General features: G+C 51.8%; 1 protein-coding gene across 1 annotated transcript in view; it reads left to right on the forward strand.

Moving 5' to 3' along the window:
* Window positions 1-10,036, forward strand: part of ddhd1b (DDHD domain containing 1b) — a gene marked incomplete at both ends in the record, with an annotated part of 14,926 nt that extends 4,890 nt beyond the window's left edge. The window contains 6 exons of the mRNA XM_083933736.1: window positions 694-766; window positions 1,589-1,738; window positions 2,436-2,500; window positions 2,890-3,068; window positions 3,768-4,070; window positions 9,852-10,036. Of these exons, the coding sequence (XP_083789862.1) occupies window positions 694-766; window positions 1,589-1,738; window positions 2,436-2,500; window positions 2,890-3,068; window positions 3,768-4,070; window positions 9,852-10,036 (955 nt within the window). The remainder of the gene's footprint in view (window positions 1-693; window positions 767-1,588; window positions 1,739-2,435; window positions 2,501-2,889; window positions 3,069-3,767; window positions 4,071-9,851) is intronic.
* Window positions 10,037-17,087: the final 7,051 nt, after the last annotated feature.

The raw sequence follows: 17,087 nt of genomic DNA on the forward strand, positions 1-17,087 counted from the left end.
TCAGAGCCCTGACACAAGACCTGCAGCCAATCAGAGCCCTGACACAAGACCTGCAGCCAACCAGAGCCCTGACACAAGACCTGCAGCCAATCAGAGCCCTGACACAAGACCTGCAGCCAATCAGAGCCCTGATACAAGACCTGCAGCCAATCAGAGCCCTGACAAAAGACCTGCAGCCAATCAGAGCCCTGACACAAGACCTGCAGCCAATCAGAGCCCTGACACAAGACCTGCAGCCAATCAGAGCCCTGACACAAGAGCTGCAGCCAATCAGAGCCCTGACACAAGACCTGCAGCCAATCAGAGCCCTGACACAAGACCTGCAGCCAATCAGAGGACTTGACTGACGTCTCTCTGCTCTGTTTGGGAAATAAACGAAAAATAAAGTAGATGTAAAAAGATGGAGGACAGCAGTGAAGCAGGCGGACTGTGGAGGGGGGAGGGGGGGCTCAGGTTCTCCCTCCTCCTCCTCGGTCCTGACTTCACCTCCTCACGTTTGTGTCGTCTGCCTCCTCTCACTGTTTTTATCATTAACCGTAAAGTCCTGAACCCTGGTCTCTGTGTCCGTGTTCCCCTCCGTACACTCGCTGTGATGGAGGGTTAAACCCTCTGGAGCAGACTCAGGTGTGTGGTCAGGTGCTCATCACTCAGGTGTGCGTGCTGTTTGATCTTTCTGTGTCTGCCCCCCCCCAGGATCAGGGACCTGGAGGACCAGTTCCAGGGTCTGCAGACCTCCTCCTGTGCAGCGCCGGCTCTGAAATTCAAGGTAAAGTTGTTTGACTTCTTTGACACTTGTGTGTGCGTTGAAACTGTTATTTAACCCTCGACTTCAAGGCAGAGTAGCGTTGCGTGAGCGTGCACGTTTGTTTGCAGCACTGCAGGAGCAGGAGCAGGGTTAGGGTTAGGGCAGCAGGGTTAAGGCAGCAGGGTCAGGGCAGCAGGGTTAAGGCAGCAGGGTCAGGGCAGCAGGGTTAGGGCAGCAGGAGCAGGGCAGCAGGAGCAGGGCAGCAGGAGCAGGGTTAGGGCAGCAGGGTCAGGGCAGCAGGGTTAGGGCAGCAGGAGCAGGGCAGCAGGAGCAGGGCAGCAGGAGCAGGGTCAGGGTAAGGGCAGCAGGAGCAGGGCAGCAGGAGCAGGGCATCAGGGTTAGGGTCAGGGCAGCAGGGTTAGGGCAGCAGGAGCAGAGTCAGGGCAGCAGGGTCAGGGCAGCAGGGTTAGGGCAGCAGGGTTAGGGCAGCAGGGTCAGGGCAGCAGGGTCAGGGTCAGGGCAGCAGGGTTAGGGCAGCAGGGTCAGGGCAGCAGGGTCAGGGTCAGGGCAGCAGGGTCAGGGTCAGGGCAGCAGGGTCAGGGCAGCAGGGTTAGGGCAGCAGGGTTAGGGCAGCAGGGTCAGGGCAGCAGGGTCAGGGCAGCAGGGTCAGGGTTAGGGCAGCAGGGTTAGGGCAGCAGGGTCAGGGCAGCAGGGTTAGGGCAGCAGGGTCAGGGTCAGGGCAGCAGGGTCAGGGTTAGGGCAGCAGGGTCAGGGCAGCAGGGTCAGGGCAGCAGGGTCAGGACAGGACGGCGCTCTGACCGCCTCGTGTTCTCCGTGTTGCAGGTGGAGAACTTCTTCTGCATGGGTTCTCCTCTGGCTGTGTTCCTGGCGCTGAGGGGGACGAGGCCTGGGAGCAGCACGGTGCAGGACCACATCCTCCCCACGTCCATCTGCAAACGCCTCTTCAACATCTTCCACCCCACGGACCCGGTGGTGAGTCACAGGGCGCCGCTGAGGCCCGGCAGCACCTCTGGGTCCAGGGCCCCGTTCACTGACTCTGACCCGGTGGTGAGTCACATGGCGCCGCTGAGGCCCGGCAGCACCTCTGGGTCCAGGGCCTCGTTCACTGACTCTGACCCGCTGGTGCTGCAGAGAAATCTGGATTCATAAAACTGTACGGACACGTGTGCACACGGACCAACCTGCCGACGTCTGCAGTTATTAGAAACACGTAGACCTGGTCATTAACTCAGTGTCGTCCTGTATCAGTGTTATTATTATTGTTTTTATTAATCTGGGCTTGATTCAGAGGGAAACACATTTATGTAAAAGCTAATGTGTGTTTTTTCTGCTGACTCAGCTGTTTCATGACGCTCTGCTCACGGTGCAGGAACACGCACGCTTCTCCGCAAATGATTTTTCTATGAACACCAACGTTTGCCACCGCACATTTCACCATGTTTCACCACGTCTCTGCCGTCCCCACGAGCTTTGTGGACGAGGCCGCGGGTGTTCAGTGATCAGTGACGTCTACCAAACAAACCAAACACTTCAGTGGATGTTAAACAAACGTGTGTGACGTTGAACAGAAGTGTGTGACATTAAAGTCCAGGACAAACGTGTAGATGTGACATGTTGTTTAAAGCCTTGTGTGTGTGTGTGTGTGTTTGTGTGTGTGTGTGTGTTTCAGGCGTACAGACTGGAGCCCCTCATCCTGAAGCACTACAGCAACATCGCACCTGTTCAGATCCACTGGTAAGTGTGTGTGTGTGTGTGTGTGTGTGTGTGTGTGTGTGTGTGTGTGTGTGTGTGTGTGTGTGTGTGTGTGTGTGTGTGTGTGTGTGTGTGTGTGTGTGTGTGTGTGTGTGTGTGTGTGTGTGTGTGTGTGTGTGTGTGTGTGTGTGTGTGTGTGTGTGTGTGTGTGTGTGTGTGTGTGTGTGTGTGTGTGTGTGTGTGTGTGAGGACTCTTCTCCTGCTGCTGCAGAGGTTTGCTGCCGAGCTAACCCCTGTTAGCCACATCCTGCTGTTAGCCTTTAAAGGAGCCTTCAGTCCAAAATGCAGCGTCTCCTGTTGGTATCAGAGTCTCTGTGACGCAGCTGTGACAGAACGTGTCAGTGAGGGGGGGTTCATGCTGTGATGTGCAGGTACAACACCACCAGCCCGACGCGCTACGACCACATCCGGCCCACGCTGATCAACCCCCCGAAGGAGACGGCGTCGGTGTCGGACTCAGAGAGCATCCCCAGCCCCTGCACCTCGCCGCCACAGGCCCGGCGCCACTACGGGGAGTCCATCACCAGCCTGGGCAAAGCCAGCATCATGGGTGAGCAACAGGGGGGGGGGGGGTCAAACTGACCCCAAAGACATGCAGGTTATTCACTGACTCATTGTTGTGTGAAAAGTCGCACAGCGGAGAGAAAAGGAAGCTTTTACAAAAGTCTGAAAACAGACGCAGCGTCTCCGTCAGCTCCGTTCTCTAACTTGATCCAGTCGCCTACAGGAGTCTCCATCTGTCAGACTTTGACTCCGCCTCATTTCCTCTGACAATAAAAGGGCATGTATGTGACGTTGGGGGGAGGGCTGACGTTTACAGAATTAGCCACATTAGCTCACATTAGCTCACATTAGCTCCATCGCCCTGGAGTTGGCTAACAGCACAGGATGGCAGCTAAAGGGAGTGGGAGTCCTGTGTCTCTGGAGCAGATTCCAGTGGAGTCCAGGTCCAGATGACGGAGTTAGCATGCTGATGTTAGCATGCTAATGATGCTAATCCTGCAGCTACGGTCGTCCAGACATGCTAATCACATCTAACACAGGAATGCTAACTAAGCTAACACTTCTTTAAGTGACTCAGCTGGAAAAGAGTCTGAGAGACGAGCAGGAGACACTGAGTGTGAACGCATCCGACTGGTTATTGAGTTATTTGTTGAATCATCCGTTTGTTTTCTGTGTTTCATGTAAAGTCTCTTTAGTTTCACTGTAAATCACTTTGTAACTGTGTTTGAAATATCTCTCTCCTCAGGTGCAGCCAGTCTCGGAAAGGGCATCGGAGGAATCCTGTTCTCACGCTTCTCCCGCTCCAGTGGGCAGGTGGGCGGCGTGGAGGAGGAGCCGTGCGACTCTGAGGGCGGGGCCTCAGAGGGCGGGGCCTCGGAGGGCGGGGCCTCGGAGGGCGGAGCCTCGGAGGGAGAAACTGTGGCGTCGGGAGAGGAAGGAGCGACGGCGGCAGAGAGTGAAGAGAAGGACAAAGAGATGGAGGAGGAGAGGAGGGAGGAGGAGGGCGCCATGTCCCAGTCCGCCTCAGCCGGCATGGACAGCACCTCGTGTAAGTTCTGAGCCGCTCACAGGCGCCGCCTGCGTCCTTCGGTCACTTCCTGTTTCACAAACGGGTTTTAATCAGAATTCAAACACAAGGTTCTTTCTCTGTCGGGTCAGAAAGGGAAGAACTGACCCGTGTCTCAGGACGGTCCAAACCCGCCTCACGGTCCCTGTTAGAGGAAGAGCCGACGCCCCAGGGTCAGAGAGAGACGCCACTTCCCCCCGTGGGAACTTTCCTCACACCTCCTGCGTCTCTGTGTCTGTGTTCACACTGAGAGTCAGCATCGAACCTTCTGCTCCGACCGCTGATCCACAGAGACGGGTTCTGTTCGCACTTAACACTGGAGCCGTGTGTGTGTGTGTGTGCGTGCGTGCGTGTGTGTGTGTGTGTGTGCGTGTGTGCGTGTGTGCGTGCGTGTCTGTGTGTGTGTGTACGTGGTTCAGGGAGTAACACTACATGCTCCTGCTACACACTACATGCTCCTGCTACGCGCTACACACTCCTGCTACACGCTACACGCTCCTGCTACACGCTACACGCTCCTGCTACACGCTACACGATACCGCTACACACTACCGCTCCTGCTACGCGCTACACGCTCCTGCTACACGCTACCGCTCCTGCTATACGCTACACACTCCTGCTACACGATACCGCTACACACTACCGCTCCTGCTACATGCTACACGCTACACACTCCTGCTACACGCTACCGCTCCTGCTACTGTTCATATTTAGTTGTCGTTCATATTTAGTATTTTATATTTGATCTTATTTTTAGTATTTCTGATTGTTTTGTACCGCTGCTACGACGACCTCATTTCCCCTCGGGGATAAATCAAGTTATCTATCTACACGCTACACGCTACATGCTACCGCTACACACTACACGCTTCACGCTACACACTACACGTTCCTGCTACACGCTACACACTACACGTTCCTGCTACACACTACACACTCCTGCTACACGCTACACGTTCCTGCTACACGCTACACACTCCTGCTATACACTACACGCTTCACGCTACACGCTACACGCTAGCCCCTGCTACACACTCCTGCTACTGAGACTGATCTGGAGTAATGAGACTCAGGCCAGGCTTCATACACAGGGAGGCAGGTGATCAGTGCCAACGACAAACACCTGGATCAACCTGGATCAACCTGGATCCTCCTGCTCCCAACAGGAAACAGAGAGGAGAGAACATCCAGGGAAACACACACACACACACACACTAAACCAGGGAAACACACACACACACACACTAAACCAGGGAAACACACACACACACACACTAAACCAGGGAAACACACACACACACACTAAACCAGGGAAACACACACACACACACACAGACTAAACCAGGGAAACACACACACACACAGACTAAACCAGGGAAACACACACACACACACTAAACCAGGGAAACACACACACACACACACAGACTAAACCAGGGAAACACACACACACACACACTAAACCAGGGAAACACACACAAACACACACAGACTAAACCAGGGAAACACACACACACACACACACTAAACCAGGGAAACACACACACACAGACTAAACCAGGGAAACACACACACACACACACTAAACCAGGGAAACACACACACACACACACTAAACCAGGGAAACACACACACAGACTAAACCAGGGAAACACACACACACACAGACTAAACCAGGGAAACACACACACACACACAGACTGAACCAGGGAAACACACACACACACACACTAAACCAGGGAAACACACACACACACAGACTAAACCAGGGAAACACACACACACACACAGACTGAACCAGGGAAACACACACACACACACACTAAACCAGGGAAACACACACACACAGACTAAACCAGGGAAACACACACACACACACACAGACTAAACCAGGGAAACACACACACACACACAGACTAAACCAGGGAAACACACACACACACAGACTAAACCAGGGAAACACACACACACACACACAGACTAAACCAGGGAAACACACACACACACACACACTAAACCAGGGAAACACACACACACACAGACTAAACCAGGGAAACACACACACACACAGACTAAACCAGGGAAACACACACACACAGACTAAACCAGGGAAACACACACACACACAGACTAAACCAGGGAAACACACACACACACACACTAAACCAGGGAAACACACACACACAGACTAAACCAGGGAAACACACACACACACAGACTAAACCAGGGAAACACACACACACAGACTAAACCAGGGAAACACACACACACAGACTAAACCAGGGAAACACACACACACACACAGACTAAACCAGGGAAACACACACACACACAGACTAAACCAGGGAAACACACACACACACAGACTAAACCAGGGAAACACACACACACACACACACACTAAACCAGGGAAACACACACACACAGACTAAACCAGGGAAACACACACACACACACACTAAACCAGGGAAACACACACACACACACACAGACTGAACCAGGGAAACACACACACACACACACACTAAACCAGGGAAACACACACACACACACACACTAAACCAGGGAAACACACACACACACAGACTGAACCAGGGAAACACACACACACAGGCTGAAGGGAGAGGAGCTCTGATGGAGTCAGGACCGTCTCTTCTCTGTGAAGCAGAGACTCTAACACTCTGACTCTAACAGGTGTTTTTAACTGTGCCACAGAAAAAAGAGTCAACTGAAAATGTTTAAATCCCTTAAAATGCTTGAATGTTGATGTTTTCACGTCACGACTCGTTTAGTTTCACATGTTTGTGTTTAACAGAGAAAGTGTCAGAGTTTCGTTCACAGTGAACGACGTGAGTTTAGTTTCTTATTCTAGAACCTTCAGTTGTTTAAAGCGTGACAGGTGTGTGTTCAGACCCGTGTGTGTGTTCAGACCCGTGTGTGTGTTCAGACCCGTGTGTGTGTGTTCAGACCCGTGTGTGTGTGTTCAGACCCGTGTGTGTGTGTGTTCAGACCCGTGTGTGTGTTCAGACCCGTGTGTGTGTTCAGACCCGTGTGTGTGTGTTCAGACCCGTGTGTGTGTGTGTTCAGACCCGTGTGTGTGTGTTCAGACCCGTGTGTGTGTTCAGACCCGTGTGTGTGTGTTCAGACCCGTGTGTGTGTTCAGACCCGTGTGTGTGTATTCAGACCCGTGTGTGTGTGTTCAGACCCGTGTGTGTGTTCAGCAGACCCGTGTGTGTGTGTGTTCAGACCCGTGTGTGTGTGTTCAGACCCGTGTGTGTGTTCAGACCCGTGTGTGTGTGTTCAGACCCGTGTGTGTGTTCAGACCCGTGTGTGTGTTCAGACCCGTGTGTGTGTTCAGACCCGTGTGTGTGTGTTCAGACCCGTGTGTGTGTGTTCAGACCCGTGTGTGTGTGTTCAGACCCGTGTGTGTGTGTTCAGACCCGTGTGTGTGTGTTCAGACCCGTGTGTGTGTTCAGACCCGTGTTTGTGTTCAGACCCGTGTGTGTGTGTTCAGACCCGTGTGTGTGTGTTCAGACCCGTGTGTGTGTTCAGACCGGTGTGTGTGTGTTCAGACCCGTGTGTGTGTGTTCAGACCCGTGTGTGTGTGTTCAGACCCGTGTGTGTGTTCAGACCCGTGTGTGTGTGTTCAGACCCGTGTGTGTGTTCAGACCCGTGTGTGTGTTCAGACCCGTGTGTGTGTGTTCAGACCCGTGTGTGTGTTCAGACCCGTGTGTGTGTTCAGACCCGTGTGTGTGTGTTCAGACCCGTGTGTGTGTTCAGACCCGTGTGTGTGTGTTCAGACCCGTGTGTGTGTTCAGACCCGTGTGTGTGTTCAGACCCGTGTGTGTGTTCAGACCCGTGTGTGTGTTCAGACCCGTGTGTGTGTTCAGACTCGTGTGTGTGTGTGTTCAGACCCGTGTGTGTGTGTTCAGACCCGTGTGTGTGTGTTCAGACCCGTGTGTGTGTGTTCAGACCCGTGTGTGTGTTCAGACCCGTGTGTGTGTTCAGACCCGTGTGTGTGTGTTCAGACCCGTGTGTGTGTGTTCAGACCCGTGTGTGTGTGTTCTGACCCGTGTGTGTGTGTTCAGACCCGTGTGTGTGTTCAGACCCGTGTGTGTGTTCAGACTCGTGTGTGTGTGTTCAGACCCGTGTGTGTGTTCAGACCCGTGTGTGTGTTCAGACCCGTGTGTGTGTGTTCAGGCCCGTGTGTGTGTTCAGACCCGTGTGTGTGTTCAGACCCGTGTGTGTGTTCAGACCCGTGTGTGTGTGTTCAGACCCGTGTGTGTGTGTTCAGACCCGTGTGTGTGTGTTCAGACCCGTGTGTGTGTTCAGACCCGTGTGTGTGTGTTCAGACCCGTGTGTGTGTTCAGACCCGTGTGTGTGTTCAGACCCGTGTGTGTGAGTTCAGACCCGTGTGTGTGTGTTCAGACCTGTGTGTGTGTTCAGGCCCGTGTGTGTGTGTTCAGACCCGTGTGTGTGTTCAGACCCGTGTGTGTGTTCAGACCCGTGTGTGTGTGTTCAGGCCCGTGTGTGTGTTCAGACCCGTGTGTGTGTGTTCAGACCCGTGTGTGTGTTCAGACCCGTGTGTGTGTGTTCAGACCCGTGTGTGTGTGTTCAGACCCGTGTGTGTGTTCAGACCCGTGTGTGTGTTCAGACCCGTGTGTGTGTTCAGACCCGTGTGTGTGTGTTCAGACCCGTGTGTGTGAGTTCAGACCCGTGTGTGTGTTCAGACCCGTGTGTGTGTGTTCAGACCCGTGTGTGTGTTCAGACCCGTGTGTGTGTGTTCAGACCCGTGTGTGTGTTCAGACCTACGTGTGTGTTCAGACCCGTGTGTGTGTGTTCAGACCCGTGTGTGTGTGTTCAGACCCTAGTGTGTGTGTTCAGGCCCGTGTGTGTGTTCAGACCTACGTGTGTGTTCAGACCCGTGTGTGTGTGTTCAGACCCGTGTGTGTGTGTTCAGACCCGTGTGTGTGTGTTCAGACCCGTTCGTGTGTTCAGACCCGTGTGTGTGTTCAGACCCGTGTGTGTGTGTTCAGACCCGTGTGTGTGTGTTCAGACCCGTGTGTGTGTGTTCAGACCCGTGTGTGAGTTCAGACCCGTGTGTGTGTTCAGACCCGTGTGTGTGTTCAGACCCGTGTGTGTGTGCAGACCCGTGTGTGTGTTCAGACCCGTGTGTGTGTGTTCAGACCCGTGTGTGTGTGTTCAGACCCGTGTGTGTGTTCAGACCCGTGTGTGTGTTCAGACCCGTGTGTGTGTGTGTTCAGACCCGTGTGTGTGTGTTCAGACCCGTGTGTGTGTGTTCAGACCCGTGTGTGTGTTCAGACCCGTGTGTGTGTTCAGACCCGTGTGTGTGTTCAGACCCGTGTGTGTGTGTTCAGTCCCGTGTGTGTGTGTTCAGACCCGTGTGTGTGTTCAGACCCGTGTGTGTGTTCAGACCCGTGTGTGTGTGTTCAGACCCGTGTGTGTGTTCAGACCCGTGTGTGTGTGTTCAGACCCGTGTGTGTGTGTTCAGACCCGTGTGTGTGTGTTCAGACCCGTGTGTGTGTGTTCAGACCCGTGTGTGTGTTCAGACCCGTGTGTGTGTGTTCAGACCCGTGTGTGTGTGTTCAGACCCGTGTGTGTGTGTTCAGACCCGTGTGTGTGTGTTCAGACCCGTGTGTGTGTTCAGACCCGTGTGTGTGTGTTCAGACCCGTGTGTGTGTGTTCAGACCCGTGTGTGTGTGTTCAGACCCGCTCCTCTGACTCTGACTCTCTCGGTTCCAGTGGAGCTGGAGCGACGCATCGACTTCGAGCTGCGCGAGGGTTTGGTGGAGAGCCGCTACTGGTCGGCGGTGACGTCCCACACGGCGTACTGGTGCTCCTACGACGTGGCGCTGTTCCTGCTCACCTTCATGTACCGACCGCAGGAGCCCGCGGAGCCGGCAGAAGACAACCCCGAGACCTCCTAACGCCCGGGCCTGGAGCCGCCAGGGGCGCCGCGCTCCCCGCTCACGCCTCAAACTCAAAGGTTGAATCTGCAGAATCTTTATCAAAGTCACATTTTTAAGCAGCCAAGAGCGTTGGGCGTTGCTGGTTGCCAGGGTTGTCTGTTGTTGGGTGCAGCTACTGTAGGCTGGCACTGGGTGAAATGGAGTTAGCCAATGGTGCAGCTGCTTGGGAGCCTCAGTGAAGGGGGCGTTCTTTGTCCCAGCAGCTGAGTGAGCGGAGACGGGCAACAACCAGAGTCACTATAGGCCGAGCATTCACTCCATGGACTGAGAGAAAGGAGAGGAACGCCATTCAAACGCACGCCCACATGGCTACGCTGCTCCTGGATGCTAACATCACTTTCATCTGCACTTAGCTGGGACGGCTAACGCTAACGGCTAACGCTAACTGTCAGTCAAACTCCTCTAATCCTTGTTTTGATGCTGTGGTTTTCTGGAGGGGACGGGTTCAAACAGGCTCAAACAGACTCCGGTCTCCTGGAGCTACTGGGCCGGGTCTGACCAACCTGGCAACCCCACTGCTGGACTTATACTTTGTTGTTGCGACGATCTGGAGACTCTAGATGGAGCCGCTCTGATCGTTCTACAGATTCAACCTTTAAGTTAAAACAAATATTATTTAAAGACTGAAAGACTCGAAATGATGATTCAACTGTTCTGATTGAGACACACACACACACACACACACACACACACACACACACACACACACACACACACACACACACACACACTCTGACACACTCTGACCTCTGCTGCAGACTGTTTGTCCCTGGTTCTGTCCCTGGTCCTGGTCCTGGTCCTGGTTCTGTCCCTGGTCCTGGTCCTGGTCCTGGTTCTGGTCCTGGTTCTGGTCCTGGTCCTGGTCCTGGTTCTGTCCCTGGTCCTGGTTCTGTCCCTGGTCCTGGTTCTGGCAGAAGATCACAGAGAGCGAAGGGGCAGCGGTGCTTTAAAAACATTAAAGAAAAGACTTAAAGGACTTCTGCTCGTGGACGACGGCGACCCGGTCGTTGGACCTTCCAGAACCTTCTTCTGCTGGTTCTCAGGGTCATGTTTGGTGTTTTTGGGTTTTCGTGCTGTGATCGTTCAGAAACACTTTGTATTTCTCATGTTTCTCATGTTTCTGCTGCATCTCTGTGTCTGTTTAACACCTGAACCTTCACATCCACAGGAACACGTCAGCCTCCACCATCTGATCCCCAGATATTAGCCCTTAGCATCGTGTTAGCATCATGTTAGCATCATGTTAGCATCATGTTAGCAGAGCTGCAGCTTCACTGTCTCATCTGTGGACACACACGGTGCATTCAGGGCCAAGCCCCGCCCCCAACTTCCTGTTTGATCCAATCAGGAAGCTCCGTCAGCGTCAGTTCTCTGAGTCCACGTGTGTGAACACAGACGTGTGTTCTCCTGGTTCCTGCTCCGTGTGTGAACACAGACGTGTGTTCTCCTGGTTCCTGCTCCGTGTGTGAACACAGACGTGTGTTCTCCTGGTTCCTGCTCCGTGTGTGAACACAGACGTGTGTTCTCCTGGTTCCTGCTCCGTGTGTGAACACAGACGTGTGTTCTCCTGGTTCCTGCTCCGTGTGTGTGAACACAGACGTGTGTTCTCCTGGTTCCTGCTCCGTGTGTGAACACAGACGTGTGTTCTCCTGGTTCCTGCTCCGTGTGTGAACACAGACGTGTGTTCTCCTGGTTCCTGCTCCGTGTGTGAACACAGACGTGTGTTCTCCTGGTTCCTGCTCCGTGTGTGAACACAGACGTGTGTTCTCCTGGTTCCTGCTCCGTGTGTGAACACAGACGTGTGTTCTCCTGGTTCCTGCTCCGTGTGTGAACACAGACGTGTGTTCTCCTGGTTCCTGCTCCGTGTGTGAACACAGACGTGTGTTCTCCTGGTTCCTGCTCCGTGTGTGAACACAGACGTGTGTTCTCCTGGTTCCTGCTCCGTGTGTGAACACAGACGTGTGTTCTCCTGGTTCCTGCTCCGTGTGTGAACACAGACGTGTGTTCTCCTGGTTCCTGCTCCGTGTGTGAACACAGACGTGTGTTCTCCTGGTTCCTGCTCCGTGTGTGAACACAGACGTGTGTTCTCCTGGTTCCTGCTCCGTGTGTGAACACAGACGTGTGTTCTCCTGGTTCCTGCTCCGTGTGTGAACACAGACGTGTGTTCTCCTGGTTCCTGCTCCGTGTGTGAACACAGACGTGTGTTCTCCTGGTTCCTGCTCCGTGTGTGAACACAGACGTGTGTTCTCCTGGTTCCTGCTCCGTGTGTGAACACAGACGTGTGTTCTCCTGGTTCCTGCTCCGTGTGTGAACACAGACGTGTGTTCTCCTGGTTCCTGCTCCGTGCGTGAACACAGACGTGTGTTCTCCTGGTTCGGCTCTCAGAGCTCCACGCCGCTGTGCTTTGCACGCCGTGGCACGAGCCGTTGGAGAAACTGGTTTCAGCGCAGCGGTGCAGTTGCCATGGTTACACGCTGGTTTCCTGAGTGCATGTAAACAAACTGAGGAACACCTGACCTGACACCCTTTCAAAATAAGAGTTCCGGGTCCAAACAAACAGAACCAAGGTCCGAACATGTGGAAACAACGGGAACACCAGACAGGAAGTCTTATTCTGAAAGGGTGTCAGGTCAGGACTGAACCGACGGACGCAGCTTTGCTCCTGCACGAGAAGCGTCTTCACGAGCGTCCTGCCGTCGTGTTTACGTCCACGGAGCTGTTTCTGACGCCGCTGCGACGTTCAGATTCTACACGCGCTCTGGAATCAGACGCACGCGCTCTGGAATCAAACACGCGCTCTGGCATCAGACGCACGCGCTCTGGAATCAGACGCACTCGCTCTGGAATCAAACACGCGCTCTGGCATCAGACTCACGCGCTCTGGCATCAGACGCACGCGCTCTGGAATCAGACGCACGCGCTCTGGAATCAGACTCACGCGCTCTGGCATCAGACGCACGCGCTCTGGAATCAGACGCACACGTCTGGCATCAGACGCACGCGCTCTGGAATCAGACGCGCGCGCTCTGGCATCAGACGCACGCGCTCTGGAATCAGACGCACGCGCTCTGGCATCAGACGCACGCGCTCTGGAATCAGACGCACGCGCTCTGGCATCAGACTCACGCGCTCTGGAATCAGACGCACGCGCTCTGGCATCAGACTCACGCGCTCTGGAATCAGACGCACGCGCTCTGGCATCAGACTCACGCGCTCTGGAATCAGACGCACGCGCTCTGGCATCAGACGCACGCGCTCTGGAATCAGACCCACGTGCTCTGTTGTGACGCGTGTTCACGGCTCTGGTTCTTTGTGATCGTCTCATGTTTCACGTGTTTAACGTCAGAGGAGCGGACGCGTCTCCTCCTGTGGAGCAGCGTAACGCGGCCCTGACATGTGCCATAGACAAGCGTCACACGTTCGACTCCGACTGTAAATTAAAGAAGGAACTGCAACTTTTTCAATAAAGGTCCGAATCAAACTTCTGAAGCTGGAGCTGTTCTTTCTTTATGCTCCTAGAGGAACCTTTAACACACGTTTATGCTCCTAGAGGACACTTTAGCACACGTTTATGCTCCTAGAGGACACTTTAACACACGTTTATGCTCCTAGAGGAGCCTTTAACACACGTTTATGCTCCTAGAGGACACTTTAACACACGTGTATGCTCCTAGAGGACACTTTAACACACGTTTATGCTCCTAGAGGACACTTTAACACACGTTTATTCTCCTAGAGGACACTTTAACACACGTTTATGCTCCTAGAGGACACTTTAGCACACGTTTATGCTCCTAGAGGACACTTTGACACACGTTTATGCTCCTAGAGGACACTTTAACACACGTTTATGCTCCTAGAGGACACTTTAGCACACGTTTATGCTCCTAGGGGACACTTTAACACACGTTTAGGCTCCTAGAGGAGCCTTTAACACACGTTTATGCTCCTAGAGGAGCCTTTAACACACGTTTATGCTCCTAGAGGACACTTTAACACACGTTTAGGCTCCTAGAGGAGCCTTTAACACACGTTTATGCTCCTAGAGGAGCCTTTAACACACGTTTATGCTCCTAGAGGACACTTTAGCACACGTTTATGCTCCTAGAGGACACTTTAGCACACGTTTATGCTCCTAGAGGACACTTTAACACACGTTTATGCTCCTAGAGGACACTTTAACACACGTTTATGCTCCTAGAGGACACTTTAACACACGTTTATGCTCCTAGAGGACACTTTAACACACGTTTATGCTCCTAGAGGATACTTTAGCACACGTTTATGCTCCTAGAGGACACTTTAACACACGTTTATGCTCCTAGAGGACACTAACACACGTTTATGCTCCTAGAGGACACTTTAACACACGTTTATGCGAGGACACTTTAACACACGTTTATGCTCCTAGAGGACACTTTAACACACGTTTATGCTCCTAGAGGACACTTTAACACACGATTATGCTCCTAGAGGACACTTTAGCACACGTTTATACTCCTAGAGGACACTTTAACACATGTTTATGCTCCTAGAGGACACTTTAACACACGTTTATGCTCCTAGAGGACACTTTAACACACGTTTATGCTCCTAGAGGACACTTTAGCACACGTTTATGCTCCTAGAGGACACTTTAACACACGTTTATGCTCCTAGAGGACACTTTAACACACGTTTATGCTCCTAGAGGACACTTTAGCACACGTTTATGCTCCTAGAGGACACTTTAACACACGTTTATGCTCCTAGAGGACACTTTAACACACGTTTATGCTCCTAGAGGACACTTTAACACACATTTATGCTCCTAGAGGACACTTTAACACACGTTTATGCTCCTAGAGGATACTTTAACACACGTTTATGCTCCTAGAGGACACTTTAACACACGTTTATGCTCCTAGAGGACACTTTAACACACGTTTATGCTCCTAGAGGACACTTTAACACACATTTATGCTCCTAGAGGACACTTTAACACACGTTTAGGCTCCTAGAGGACACTTTAACACACGTTTATGCTCCTAGAGGACACTTTAGCACAGGTTTATGCTCCTAGAGGACACTTTAACACACGTTTATGTTCCTAGAGGACACTTTAACACACGTTTATGCTCCTAGAGGACACTTTAACACACGTTTATGCTCCTAGAGGACACTTTAGCACACGTTTATGCTCCTAGAGGACACTTTAGCACACGTTTATGCTCCTAGAGGACACTTTAGCACACGTTTATGCTCCTAGAGGACACTTTAACACACGTTTATGCTCCTAGAGGACACTTTAGCACACGTTTATGCTCCTAGAGGACACTTTAACACACGTTTATGCTCCTAGAGGACACTAACACACATTTATGCTCCTAGAGGACACTTTAACACACGTTAATGCTCCTAGAGGACACTAACACACGTTTATGCTCCTAGAGGACACTTTAACACACGTTTATGCGAGGACACTTTAACACACGTTTATGCTCCTAGAGGACACTTTAACACACGTTTATGCTCCTAGAGGACACTTTAACACACGTTTATGCTCCTAGAGGACACTTTAACACACGTTTATGCTCCTAGAGGACACTTTAGCACACGTTTATGCTCCTAGAGGACACTTTAGCACACGTTTATGCTCCTAGAGGACACTTTAGCACACGTTTATGCTCCTAGAGGACACTTTAACACACGTTTATGCTCCTAGAGGACACTTTAACACACGTTTATGCTCCTAGAGGACACTTTAGCACACGTTTATGCTCCTAGAGGACACTTTAGCACACGTTTATGCTCCTAGAGGACACTTTAACACACGTTTATGTTCCTAGAGGACACTTTAACACACGTTTATGCTCCTAGAGGACACTTTAGCACACGTTTATGCTCCTAGAGGACACTTTAGCACACGTTTATGCTCCTAGAGGAAACTTTAGCACACGTTTATGCTCCTAGAGGACACTTTAACACACGTTTATGCTCCTAGAGGACACTTTAACACACGTTTATGCTCCTAGAGGACACTAACACACATTTATGCTCCTAGAGGACACTTTAACACACGTTAATGCTCCTAGAGGACACTAACACACGTTTATGCTCCTAGAGGACACTTTAACACACGTTTATGCGAGGACACTTTAACACACGTTTATGCTCCTAGAGGACACTTTAACACACGTTTATGCTCCTAGAGGACACTTTAACACACGTTTATGCTCCTAGAGGACACTTTAGCACACGTTTATGCTCCTAGAGGACACTTTAGCACACGTTTATACTCCTAGAGGACACTTTAGCACACGTTTATGCTCCTAGAGGACACTTTAACACACGTTTATGCTCCTAGAGGACACTTTAACACACGTTTATGCTCCTAGAGGACACTTTAACACACGTTTATGCTCCTAGAGGACACTTTAACACACGTTTATGCTCCTAGAGGACACTTTAACACACGTTTATGCTCCTAGAGGACACTTTAACACACGTTTATGCTCCTAGAGGACACTTTAGCACACGTTTATGCTCCTAGAGGACACTTTAGCACACGTTTATGCTCCTAGAGGACACTTTAACACACGTTTATGCTCCTAGAGGACACTTTAGCACACGTTTATGCTCCTAGAGGACACTTTAACACACGTTTATGCTCCTAGAGGACACTTTAGCACACGTTTATGCTCCTAGAGGACACTTTAGCACACGTTTATGCTCCTAGAGGACACTTTAGCACACGTTTATGCTCCTAGAGGACACTTTAACACACGTTTATGCTCCTAGAGGACACTTTAGCACACGTTTATGCTCCTAGAGGACACTTTAACACACGTTTATGCTCCTAGAGGACACTTTAGCACACGTTTATGCTCCTAGAGGACACTTTAACACACGTTTATGCTCCTAGAGGACACTTTAACACACGTTTATGCTCCTAGAGGACACTTTAACACACGTTTATGCTCCTAGAGGACACTTTAACACACGTTTATGCTCCTAGAGGACACTTTAA

Source organism: Echiichthys vipera (genome assembly GCF_963691815.1).
Source record: "Echiichthys vipera genome assembly, chromosome: 19".
In the NCBI taxonomy this organism is placed as follows: Eukaryota; Metazoa; Chordata; class Actinopteri; order Perciformes; family Trachinidae; genus Echiichthys; species Echiichthys vipera.